Source organism: Daucus carota, chromosome 1 (assembly GCF_001625215.2).
Source record: "Daucus carota subsp. sativus chromosome 1, DH1 v3.0, whole genome shotgun sequence".
NCBI lineage: Eukaryota > Viridiplantae > Streptophyta > Magnoliopsida > Apiales > Apiaceae > Daucus > Daucus carota.
In genome coordinates this window covers 43,114,465-43,128,594 of record NC_030381.2, presented here as the reverse complement: position 1 = coordinate 43,128,594, position 14,130 = coordinate 43,114,465, and the positions used below count along the sequence as shown (strand labels likewise).

Below are 14,130 nucleotides of genomic sequence, written 5' to 3'. Positions count from 1 at the left end.
GGTTGACCTTTTATTCAACCAGTGCCGGTCGAATTTAAGGTCTGATTTGACCGGTGCTCTCGTCGAATTTATGATTGGTCGAATTTAAATGGACGAACTTTCTGTTCTTGTTGCTATAATAACGATTCTGAATTTCCTCATTTTTGTAATGCTTGTTCAGTAACTATTTTACTTTGAAAAATACAGATAATTAAGTCCTTTTCCATTTTGAGATTCACATGTAGTACCATTAATTAGTGTGACAAAAATCCTGTATATGACATCTTATTTTTGAACTTATATGGACATGTACATCCTTTCACTACAAGATAAGTGGACATTTCCGACCGACAAATTTGGCCAAAAATAAACAAATTTGGTCGGTTTGCAAGTCGGTTTTCAAGCGGACGAAGAAATACATTAAGATCCTTGTTTGTATTATCCGCACTTGTAATAATTAGATTAAAAATTATGTAGGGTTTTTTCATTTACATTGATGAAGGAAGATTATACACAACAACTATAACCGACCAAAGAATGTATACTTTATTCCCTGAATTATCAAAAATGTTGAAACCATCGGTGATGAAAGACCAGGTCATACTACGAAATTCCTTAGTGAACGAAGGGTGTTGCAATTTAAAATTTTTCCAATCATCTCCATCTGCGGGGTGACTAATTTTCCCCTCTTTTACCTCTCTATTCTTGTACCATGTCATTTGTTTAGCTGTATGCTCCGACATAAATAATCTTTTGAGACGATCTATAAGAGGAAAATGATTTAAAATCTTGTGAGGACTTGTGGGACTCTTTTTTCCACATACTTCTTTGTAACGACCTATCCTACAATGATCACAATCTTTTTTGTCTTTGTCATCCCCATAAAACAACATGCAATTATTTTTACAAGTATCAATTTTGTTTTATGGTAACTTCAATTCCTTTACTATTTTCTTCACCTCATAGTAAGTAGATGGTAATGTGTGTTTTGGTGGAAGAACATCACCAATAATCTCAAGTAACTAATTAAAAGATATCTCACTAAGATGTGATTCATTTTTAAAGTGTAACAACCTTGTGGTGAAAGATAATTTTGTGTAGTTGGTACTTCTCGAATATATTGGTGTATCTATTAACTTCTTTGTAAAATTCGTAAGTATTCGCATTTGGTGGTTTCTCTACTAGTACAAGCATGGGTGTTACTAGTACTAAAAGGTTGGGCTCCGACATCTCTTAACATCGCTTCCATGTCTACCGGTTTTTCAACTTCTCCTTGAACACGATTTTTTTTCCTTCTTAATGACTCCCCATGAGATGTTCAAATTTTATAACCAACACAAATTCTATTAGCTAACTATCAAATGATATCTTACATTTTCAATAGTGATCTCCCATATTTCATTTTTACAATTAACACATGGACACTTCATCAAACCTTCAACTACACTTTTATTCTCAATTGCAAATTTTATAAATTGCTCAACACCCAATTTATATTTCGGAGTAAGTGTTATTCGGTTACTTTCTAATCGACGATGCATCCAACTACGATCAATATTGGTCGACATCTACATACAAGCATACACATGCAACTCAAAACAACACACACACACACACAATTATTTTATACATCCAAGTTCACCTTCAACTTCAGTTCAACTAATAATTAGAAAAATATACATCCAATTAAGTTCACATTCAACTTCAATTTCAACTTCACCATCAATTTCAAAATTACACATTTTATACCTTAAAAATTAGGAAGTATATTAAAAAAAATGAGTAGTTAGTCCATACCTTAAAAATATTCTCTCTTCCACAAATATTGGTGAGAGATGAAATATATATATATATATATATATATATATATATATATATATGCTATAACGATAAGACTTGGTGAGAGAAAATAACAATTTTAAAAGAAGTAAAGTTGTTTCCGACCGTATGTCGGTCGGAAATAAAGCTACGACTCCACCTCATCCGCACTCAGCCAATCAGAAGTCGACAACAAGCTAAAGGTTGGCCAATAATTTTAAACATAGTTGAGGCAGTCGGAAATGATCACAGGTGGTCGAAAATGTGTTTGATGGATTTAGTAACGCGACATCCATGCCAGCTGAAAAACGTTAGTAAACAGGATACACACCCACTTATAAGTGACCGATACAGGCCGGTTGTTGCGTCGGTCGTAAATGACCCACTCTTTTCTTACCAAACGTTTGGTCTGTAAGTCGGTTAGAAATGACCGCTTTTTTCCCCGAATACAGTGATCGGTCTTGGTGGTCGGAATTGAGCGCTTTGCTAGTAGCGTTTTTTATGTGTTCATAACTTGCATACGCAAAATAATATTTATTTGCAATTGGATGTGAAAGATTAAATTCGGATTTGATTCTCATCTCATTAAAAATGTGACTATCATACATTGTGCCTATTCAACCCGTCCATGGAAAAGTAAAACATATGTTAATTATATACTAGAAAAATATTGTTAGAATTTCATGTTTATTTTATAATACAATTAGTTATTTGTGACGGGATGCAACTAAACTCTCTACCGTGTTGTTGTACGTATATACACATACATATTTTAATATTCTAATATTACTAGATTTATTATAAATTTTTAAAAAAAGATATCATTATATAATATAATAAATTAAAAATAGCTCATGTATCTGCAGCCAGCTGGTTTGAAACGAATAGATTTTACGAGGTGAGCGGATTTCGAGTCGTATAAATCGAAAAACTGAGAAATTTTATTACAAGGTGATAGAAACAATTTCGGGTGGCCGACTACCAAACCCATTCTCCTTTTTGACATGCATAAATATCAAACACTGCACGTTCTTACATATGATGGGTGATATGGGTAAGGCGGTAGCTGCTGTTGTGCTTGAGATGAATGGGTAAAACATCGTATTCGTCACTAAACATTTATAATCTGTATTATAATAATACGCGAGTGCGATTATGAGGTTTATTAGAAGTGCATGCACGCTTTTAGGACTTTTCAAGAGGATGAAAGGCGATGAATATGATCGAGAGAGATCTGAGGTTACACCGACGCACACGTGCACCGTATCTATTGACTCATATTAACTCCTTTTCAAACTGATCTCACCGTTTTTGGTAGTGGTTTTGTGCCCACTTTGACCAATAAATTCAACTTTGAGGTGATTGTGGAGGTATTTTATATTTATAAACAATGACATAATTTAAATATTCATTCGAATTATGTTATACAATACCCCCTTTTTCCCTGTAATATAAGTTAGTAAGTTACTCGTCTTCTATTTCATTTGGATAGAAGTATACACTGAATCTTGAATTATAATTTTATAAATGTTAATTTTCATTTTTTTTTGTCATAAAATGTTAATTTTCATTGTATATATACATAATGCGTAATATTGAAGAGGAAAAGAGTCTGACCAGTATATACTTTGAGTGAGATATTTCTGTAGCGTGTAATTCGGGCATGTCGAATCCAACCGAATATTAGATTGGACTCGAACAACTTGCTTAGTTAAACTGAGTTGAAGATTTTATCAAAACCTGACTCGTATAAAAACAAGTTGGTTAAAGTATATTCACGAGCTAATGAAAATTGGTTTAAATGAGTTGATCGAGTGAAGTATTTTTGCGAGCTAATGAAGATTAGTTTAATCGAGTTCATCCGAGTATACTAATTATGAGTCAAATAAAAATTTCTAACTAGCTAGTTTCTAATAAAAATTATTTAAAATTGCAATTAAATTTGAACTCGAGCCTAGGTTCGAGTTTTAGTCGAATTCTAGTCGAGCACGTTACATACTTTGGCTCGATTTATTTAAATAATCGAGTTCATTATTGTATCCCAGCGAGCCGAGTTAAACTCGACTAGAGCGGATCGCCAGCGGCTCGACTGAAATTACTGCAGGCCACCGTTAATCACCTCATATCAGAAATAATATTACTGATTCCGTTATCTAGCAAGACATTCTATATATTCAGTATTCATCAGCAATGACAAAAGACGATTTGAGATTTTCCTCTGATAAAAATATTATTATATCAGAATCTCCATCTCTCCCTGTATAAATTATAATGTTCCATTGTATATGATACTACGAAAAAGTAAAGAAAGAAGCAACACAGAAACAATACTGTTAAGTGAGACTAATTAGTAATGGGCCACCAATTAAAGGTGAAAGGGCAGGAAGATTCATTCCATGTATATATTACATAGATCTCCATAACCAATGGATAAATGTCAAACAGCTTTGTGGAGTTGGTGCCACACTATATCCATCATTCACATTCCTGACTGTAAAGCCATTGGTCCAATTCTAATCCACATTCTTCTTGATACTCCTTTTAAAAGCTCAACAGTGATCTTAGGTTATAGTAGTAGCGTACTATTGTGTATCTGCAACACTTAAACTAAACGATCCTCTCCTTATTCCTGTCGAATATGAATTTATATGCATGTTATTGTTTGGAAGCTCTTCTTCCCATTTCTTCCCAAGTCCAACATAATCAACTTCTGACTGAAACTAGGTAAAGATCCTAATTTATGTAAAATTTATACTATATTTATTATTTTGATATTAAAATAATATACCTAGATATAAAATTAAAAATTACTTTTTACTTGTAAATAAATAATAAAAGTTTCTTATATAATCTGTTTAAACTTGGATTTTATTTGAAGTCATGAATTTGATTAATTATATGTTTAGATAAAAAATGTTAAATTTATATCTCATTTGAAATTCAAGACTTTCGAATATCAATAAGAATATAAAATCACACCTCACACCTCAAATCATGTCATTTGAAATGTAAAATTTCAAATGAAATACATGTTAAATCAAATACTAGAAATAAATATATATTTTCTTAAGTAAATCAAACGACCATGTGACTATTTTAACTTATGAATTCAATTTTTCACCAAAATTATTCCATATAATCAGAAAAGGAGCAAAGTGGGATCATTTCACAAAATTTATATTATCAGAAAAAGGATTTAGTTTCGATAAAATTTTTATATTTAGGCAATAAATATAAATAAAGTTTTCTGTTTAGGAAAAATTAATACTTATTTATAATAAAATAAATAATCTCCATATCGTTTTAAAAATAAAATAATTCTTTCTGAAAAGTAAAATAACTTTTTTAAAAAATTAATAAATTAAGTCAAACACCACCGGCTATAATCATCAATATAATACGTAGATACATACAAGTGGGAGGAGGCATTATCTTGTTTTAGAAAAGAGGTGTTGGAGACTTATGAATAGCATCAAGTCAAAAGGAGCAAATTATGATCGGACCACCATGAGTGATGTTCAAACAATATTCTATGTACACAATTATTAGTGGTCTTAATTTTTTGAGTTGAAAGCAATGCTCCTTTAACTCTGTACACACCCAAAAATTTACACACTATTAAGAAGGAAATATGTGGGTGAGCAAGAGAACAAAGTCCTAATGAGAATATTTAGAAAGTGGTTGGTATTATTCATTAGTACTACACTACTACTTGGCTTCATTTGGCTCCTTTGACAAAACAGGTACTTCAAACTTAAAAGAGTAGCTACCACATTCATGCACCCTCGTTTTCTCTTAAAAGTTATTATGACTGTACACATTTGCATAAACCAATATATTTGCCCATATATGATTGAGATATATTTAGTTTAAATTTAATATATTAATAATAATTCATAGATACTACTAAATTATAGAGTGTATCAATATTTTATGAGGGGAAATTTATGTATAGTTCTTAAATTTTAAGTACAATTTCTTAAACATTCATTGAGAGCCCATAAAAAGGAGTGTATTCAATTGAGATTCTAAAAGATATTTTTCATTTATGAAATTTATGTGTATTCAATATTAATTTTAAAAAAATGTATTAGAAATCTGGGCATTCTATTAAGATTTTAAATTATCTTATAAAATCCAAAGTTTTTAATCAAGATATTATATTATACTTAAAAATATGATGGTATTTAATTGAGATTATTTAAAATTCATTAAAATCTGATGGTATTCAAACATATGAATTTTTTGAATTACTTAATATAATAAATTTTGTGGGACCGTGTATTTTATGTCTTTTGAAATCTCAATGTAATTCATTAAATTCTGAAATATTGTGCTTAAATTCTAAAGACTCTATCTCGACATTTTATCAAGGATCTGTATAAAATCAAAATAAGATATAATTCATTAAAATTTATAAATTATTGATATTTCATAGTCGAATTTTTTTGGAAGTTTTCTTTTAGGAAACTGCCGTAAAATAGTGAATGCCTGACACTCTGACATGATGTGTTTGTGTATAAATAAGGGACATAGGGTGGAGAAAAATAATAGAGTAGCCAAGTTGCCTCAAATTCAGCGAAGACACGCCTCTTTTCTGCTATATACTATAGTTGCACCTAGTCTATATATTACTCAAAATTCATAAATTAATACTTTAAGATTCGTTTCGAAATCATCAAGGCTTGAGGAGCTAGCTATGGAGATCGATACAGCAACAGGTGAACATAAAGAATCACATAATGCTAACAATGTGTGTGATGAAGAGACTACAGTTGATTGGAGAGGCAAACCCTCCAATCCTAACAAGCATGGTGGAATGAGAGCTGCTTCCTTTGTCCTTGGTAATCTCTCTCTCTCTCTCTCTCTCTCTCTCTCTCTCTCTCTCTCTCTCTCTCCCCCTCCCTCTCTCTCCCCCTCCCTCTCTCTCTCCCTCTCCCTCTCCCTCCCTCTCTCTAAATCTCTCTCTCTCTCTCTCCCCCCCTCCCCCTCCCTCCCCCTCTCTCTCTCCCTCTCTCTGGAATTATTGATTGAAATTCAAGTATGTTGAGGAATTGTGTTAATCTAATATGAAGATGAAATTGCAGGGCTGCAAACATTCGAGATCATGGGAATAGCAGCAGTAGGGAACAATTTGATCACCTATGTGATCAATGAGATGCACTTTCCTCTGTCGAAATCTGCAAATATTGTCACCAACTTCGTGGGCACAATTTTCCTTCTGGCACTCCTTGGTGGTTACATTTCTGATTCTTATCTTGGCTGCTTTTGGACCGTCCTCATCTTTGGCTTTATTGAATTCTCTGTAAGCTACCCCTCAACTTTTCTACTACCTGTTTTTAAAATATGCCGAATATTTGATCCCGGCCCACTCTTAAAAAATATCACGGATTATATGATTCCGGCCCACTTTCTCAGCCGTGTAACGGTTGTTACACCATATCATTCCATGCCTAAAGATATTTCCATGCCAGTGGGGATGTCTTTTTATATAATATATGCATTAATTATTTCTTTCTATGTATGCATTGTTTGTTATAAATATATATGCATTAATTGTATAAATATATATGCAGAATCCTGTCATTACATGCAAGCATGCAGCTGTAGGTGAATATTGCTGAACATGTAAATCCAAGAGATTCAAGTATCCATTACTTTCATTTTTTTACGATTTTTTTGAATTACTTGACCCCGTATTTAAGATATATATAAATTATATAAATTATAATTTCGTAAACTTGTTCTTAAAATTTTTATTTTCTTATAAATATTTAAACAATAAAATTTTATTTTAAAATAATTCGTAAAATTATATTCCATAGAAATTTTAAAATAGGTGTCACATGTATTAGAATCCTGGGAAAAGGGAGCATATATTAGGTGATTGGTAAGTATCCATCTGTATAAAATTGAAAGCTTGTACCATATTTGATATTTTTAAACACATGCATGACATTTCTATAAAACTAAAAATTGCCTCGTTTATGAGGGTTTGGCATTACGTATAAACCTCGACAAGGTGAGTCATGCATAACAGCATATCATAACTACTGATCCGTAATTGCAACATGTATCTATACATATATAGTAGACGCATACACCAGAACTTAGTTTTACAACAAGATCATGGGTACGTAGCTGATATAAAGTGTAATCTAACGTACAAAATACTATTAAACAGAACCTCGATAAATGAATATTTGGTTAGCTAATAATCTAGTCAACTGAAAATCAATTTTCGGTCTCAACATAACAGCGATGATGTATTAATTTCTAGCCTCGGTAAATAAGTAAAATATTTGGTCCAATGGTTTGACTAAATAAGTTATATCTAATGAGCATGATTGGATGACTCAAATGGTTAACATCTTATTCTCTGTCGTCCCAGACAGTGGGTTCGACCCATGCTCATCCCGAAATCTAATTGTGTTTATTTGGTTATGCCAGGGCTTCATATTGCTCTCAGTCCAAGCCCATCTTCCACAGCTAAAGCCACCAAAATGCAACATGATAAGTGATGGGGAGCAATGTGTAGAGGCAAAAGGCTTCAAGGCCTTGATATTCTTCATGGCCCTCTACTTAGTGGCACTAGGGAGTGGCTGCGTGAAACCAAACATGATAGCTCATGGTGCTGACCAGTTCAATAGAAAAGACTCCAAGCAGTCCAAGAAACTCTCCAGCTACTTCAATGCTGCCTATTTTGCCTTCTCTCTGGGTGAACTTGTTGCCCTCACACTCCTGGTTTGGCTCCAAACTCATTCTGGCATGGACATTGGCTTTGGTGTTTCCGCAGCTGCCATGGCTTTGGGGCTCATCAGCCTGGTTTGTGGTACAATATTTTACAAGAACAAGCCTCCGAGGGGAAGCATAATAACTCCCATTCTTCAAGTAAGTTGTAACAAGTACTATCATATCATACGTTTCTCCTATTTCATTATATTTTTATACACGAAACAAGAAAGTACACAGACAACACGATTGCTCACTGTCACTCTGTCATCATCATGTAATGACTTAATTAGAGCTCGAATTAAGTATACTCTGTTTTATTTTTATTACCCTTTTGATCAAACAAACAAATTTGAAAACCAGGTGTTTGTGGCGGCAATAATAAAAAGAAAGAAAGAAAGTCCATCTGACCCACATTTGCTCCATGGAATAGAAGGCAAGACACCGAATGCAAATGCTGCAACAGCATATGATGTCGGCCATCCTCAGTACACGAATAGATTTGGGTAATATTCTGAACACTAGATTTGGTCGGTGTCAAATACATCACTTTGCCTTTCCTGCTAATGGCTTTCTTGATACTTTTTAAAGTGTAAACATGGGGACCGACTCGGGTCCATCACCCATCTGCTCCTAGATTTCACATATGGAGTATATCTGATATAGTTGTTATCTACTCACGAAAACAGAATTTCTAAACACTTAAAGTTAAAGATATTCGTCATTGTTTGTCGTTAATTTTAAGCTTAATCTCCTGCAATTTTATCAGTGTAACTTTGGATAGCACCCATGTTTCTTCTTGTTTCTGCTCTATCTAGATTGTTTCAATGTTTTCTCCAAGACTTTAGTGGGTCGGCCACTGAGTGTAAAGCACCTACAATTTACATTGCATGATCACCTGCTCGTTGACTTATATTTTGCTTATAATTTACAAAAAGATTTGTAGACTGTACAGAGACATCTATATCAGAAGTGTGGTCGGACTTAATAAGTCTTCCTTCGGATGATAAAAGAATATCATATGATATCTTGAGATTTTAGATGAACATTGATCTTGCCATGCCTATATATTAGTTTTCTTATGATTGATACATAGATGCATGCGTAACTCCACCTAATATATTTATCTAAATTTCAGGTTCTTGAACAAAGCTTGTATAAAAGCAGGATCAGAAGGCAACATAAATGAAAGTGCTTGGAGATTATGCACAGTAAACCAAGTTGAACAAGTGAAAATACTAATAACAGTTGTCCCAATATTTGCATGCACCATTGTATTCAACACCATATTAGCACAACTCCAGACATTCTCAGTTCAACAAGGAAGTTCCATGGATACTCAACTCACCAGATCTTTCCACATTCCTCCTGCTTCCCTTCAAGCCATCCCTTACATCATCCTAATCTTTTTGGTCCCTCTCTACGACAGATTTTTCGTCCCTTTTGCCAGAAAAATCACTGGCCATGAGTCCGGAATCAGTCCCTTGAGGCGCATAGGGCTTGGCCTCTTTGTCGCAACTTTTTCAATGGTTGCAGCTGCAATAATGGAGAAAAGAAGAAGGGTTGCAGCAGTGGAGTCTAATGAAATCATCTCCATATTTTGGATAACACCACAGTATTTGATTTTCGGATTATCTGAAATGTTTACTGCAATAGGATTGATCGAGTTCTTTTACAAACAGAACATTAAAGGGATGCAATCTTTTTTAACTGCCATGACTTATTGCTCATACTCATTTGGCTTTTACCTAAGCTCTGTTCTTGTTTCTTTGGTGAACAAGATCACTTCTAATTCTTCGAGCCGCGGATGGATGGGGGAGAATGATCTGAATCACGACAGGTTGGATCTTTTCTACTGGTTTCTAGCAGTACTGAGTTTGATCAACTTTGTGAATTATCTCTTTTGGGCTAAATGGTATAACAGGAGCATTCCATTAGTCCTAGATGCTAAACCACAGTTTGATTCTAAGTCTGTAAAGGCTAATTATGTTGGAGATGATATGGCTTAATTGTATTAGTTACTTATGCAAAGTTATGTATAGAAGATAAGAAGATAATACTGCTTTATGTAAATCGCTGCAATAGCTTTCCAAAGGGTTTGAATTCAAAGGAAAGGATGTTTTCTTAGCTACAAACCTACAAGTTTTAGTTATAATTGTTCTCCCATGGATGTTCTTTTGTTAAAGTTCCAATTAGCTTTATCCTTTGTTTAAAATTTTGAGCTACCGATTCAAAATTTATCAGAGACTTTTTCGATAAATCAGTAAAATATCCTCTTAAAATTAAATAAGAGATTTTTAATAAATAATATAATTTGTTTAGCAAGGTTGGGTTCAAATAATTTTTAGTGTAAAATGTCATCCACATAAACTCTTTTTTCCAAGAATAAACACAACCTGACCAATTACATCGTACAACAGGAAGTGCAGGTGCATATACGTTCTAGTTTATAAATCTACAGATAAAAAGGTGCTTTGTGTATAAAGAAAGTGGTGCCTGGAGTAGGATGAGCTTAATATAAAACAGGAAAACCCTATAATTTATAAGCAAGGTGGGAAGTGGGAACTAAACACAGTATTTACATTACCAAGAACGCATTAAAAATTCATAAGATAAGGTTTTAAGATCAGTATAAAAACATGAAGACTTAACAGGAGCTTCTAATATGAGCTCATCTTGAAACAAGCTGAAAGAGTACTCTCATGACTATCGAGCTCTTTTAGTCTCGTCCAAGGGTTAACAAATAGCTCAAACAGTTCCACTCATGTGATAAAAAATGTAGAGACAAATGGTTATCACCAATACAAACAAAATGTGCTTAACGCAGAAAACAATTTATCCCAAGCCTTCAAAACTCTGAGAGCTTCTCTAACTTTTTGGACGTTCAATGGCTTGGCCAGGTTATAATCCACCCCTGCAGCTTCTACCATCAGCTTTATCTCAGGACCCTCTGTATGGGCACTAACGGCAAGTGTGGGAATGTGCACCCCATATCTTGCTTCTTCTTGCCCTATTTTTTGGGTTGCTTCGAGGCCATCCATAACTGGCATCTAATTAAACACGTAACACCATTGTAGTATATCCGGACTCCCTGGCTTTCGATTCTTTGTCTATCCATGAACCTTTTGCACACTCGACTCCTTTCTTCATTTTGGACGAAGAAAATTACTCGAGATCCTTCTGTTAGTTCAAAGCTACTGAACTTTATACCTTGTGGTGAAAACGATTTGCATGGAGACATGTAAGCACCACCATATGATCCAGTGTCATCGGACTGATCCCTTTGATCAGTTTCACATGTAGTGATATAGGTGTTGAACTTGAAGCAAGTTCCTCTGTTATTTTACACTAACAAGATTGCAAAGGGGTTGAATACAATCTTTGAGATTTTTGATTCCAAGAACAAACTAATAGCAAATATTTAAACAAGCAGCAAGTAAAGAACACAAGATCTTTAAAATTCTAGGTGGTTTGATTTTCCACCCGAGATAGGCTATTTCTTGCTTATCTTTGGGAATTCCTATTCCAGTATCATCTACCTCAAAAACAAACTCCATGCAATTTTCATTGTCTCGAAAATGATGAATGTTCATTTTGTACTCAGTTCAGTTTTTGGAAAACCAGAGCCTGATATATAACCATGATCAAAGTACCTCTTTTAGTTGAATCAGGTGTTGAACTTGAAGAAGTAGGCTTCCTGGCATAAGCTCGAATGGAGACATATCATTCGAAGGTAACTTTAACAGCATTACTAACCGAATTAGACAATATCTGTTTTAGCTGTTTGCGATCCCCTCTTACGTGATCTAACTCACTAACCGATCCGTCGCTGAGATCCAACACAATGTCTACGCCTTTCTTTATGCCAACAACATGAAACAAGTCAGCCACATCTTCAAGTAACTATGACGTCTTAAGTTCTTTGTGTTCATTCGTCATTTTTCCTGCTTCTAGCTTACTTCTATCAATAATGTTATTTAAAAGACCTACACAGTAAAAACATTAATAATGACTAAGTTTCATATAATTATATGAGTCATTATTAATGCTTTTTTACTGTACAAGTCTTTTAAATAACATCCTTGACAGAAGTAAGCTAGAAGCAGGAAAAGTGACGAATGAACACGATCGAAGAACTTAAGACGTCACAGTTACTTAAAGATGTGGCTGACTTGTTTTATGTTGTTGGCATAAAGAAAGGTGTAGACGTTGTGTTGGATCTCAGTGATGGATCAGTTAATGAGTTCGATCACTTAAGAGGTTATAGCAAGCAACTGAAATAGATACTATCAAATTTGGTCAGTAATATTGCTGTTAAATTTACCTCCAAAGGATACGTCTCCATTCGAGCTTATGCCAGGGAGCCTACTTTTTCAAGTTCAACACCTGATTCAACTAGAAGAGGTACTTTATCATGATTATCATGCTTTGGTTTTCCAAAAACTGAAGCATCTACTGTGTTCGAAATGAATGTTGATCATTTCCGAGACAATGAAAATTGGAAGGGTCGAGTCTTGGCGTAGTTTACCAATGAAGTCAGAGAATCAAAGATCATAAATCATGCTTTCATAACATAGTGACAGTTATAAGGTGCGTAATTTGCTATTTTTGAGACTCATAAGACTGCTAGTAAAAATTGTTTTTCAAAATATATGTTTTAAATTAATTTATTTATTTTTTTCCAACGGGCAACTATTCAGACAATTATAGCCAATCTATACTATACTATAATAAGCCAACATGGGTATAATTTGTAGTCCAAGTTTTTAGTTATATTTTTTGGTTTGGTACTCTCCTTTTGGTACTACAAGTCTACAAATGTGGAGTCTATTAGTATTATATTGTTAAACAGTTTCAAATACTAAAAACACTCATAACAATCTATTATCATATAATATTTCATTAAAAAATTATAATAATGTTATAAATAAAATTATAAATATACAAGATATTTAACAATAACATTCATATAACTCTTTTTAACTAACACGAACCATTACATAACCCTTTCCAACTCTAATTTTAAAAGTTGTTGTTGTCAAAAAAACCAAAATTACAAAATTATGTTGAAATTCAATTTATTAGATTACTGAATCTTTCAAAGGTATTACACGATCCGCTATATTTATTAGGGTTTATCCATTTTCAAATAATCGGGAGAAAATATAGTCAGTTGAATAATATAATTTAATTAAAATTTAATCCATTAATACTAAAATACTAATAAAATGATGTTAAAATTTAAATTATAAATAATAAATTACGAATTATATACCCGCCCGTGCTTCGCACGGGTTAAAGGCTAGTAAATAAATAAAAAAGCAAGGCACATAAAACATTACCGATCTATTGCTACTTAAAACAAATTTTTTTTTTAAATACCATACTAATTCTACCATACTCAACCATCACCAATTATGTAAATATCACAACACCAATTATGTAAATATCACAACAATCAAGGAGACAAAAAAGAAAATGAATTTACCTTCGATTCAATATAGGAACCAGAGAGTTTTGTGTCCTTCACATTGGGTGCTAGGTTGGTCATCGATAAATGAAAATGTAAAATTTTACTTTTTCTTCAACTCCAGAAGTAAT

The 14,130-nt window shown here is 33.3% G+C and overlaps 1 protein-coding gene across 1 annotated transcript; it reads left to right on the top strand.

Moving 5' to 3' along the window:
- The first annotated feature begins 6,349 nt into the window (after window positions 1-6,349).
- On the top strand, window positions 6,350-10,664 carry LOC108211327 (protein NRT1/ PTR FAMILY 4.3). The gene is made up of 5 exons (XM_017382896.2): window positions 6,350-6,641; window positions 6,885-7,102; window positions 8,248-8,688; window positions 8,893-9,035; window positions 9,668-10,664. Exons 1-5 carry the CDS (start codon window positions 6,497-6,499, stop codon window positions 10,536-10,538), a joined length of 1,818 nt encoding a protein of 605 aa, XP_017238385.1. The 5' UTR covers window positions 6,350-6,496; the 3' UTR covers window positions 10,539-10,664.
- The last annotated feature ends 3,466 nt before the right edge of the window (window positions 10,665-14,130 follow it).

What these genes read in the sequence shown, in the direction of transcription:
- LOC108211327 (XM_017382896.2), top strand. Translation starts at nt 6,497, where the DNA reads ATGGAGATCGATACAGCAACAGGTGAACATAAAGAATCACATAATGCT. An exon ending in TTGGCTTTATTGAATTCTCT is followed by an intron (nt 7,103 to 8,247) that starts GTAAGCTACCCC and finishes TGGTTATGCCAG; the next exon opens with GGCTTCATATTGCTCTCAGT. An exon ending in TAATAACTCCCATTCTTCAA is followed by an intron (nt 8,689 to 8,892) that starts GTAAGTTGTAAC and finishes TTTGAAAACCAG; the next exon opens with GTGTTTGTGGCGGCAATAAT.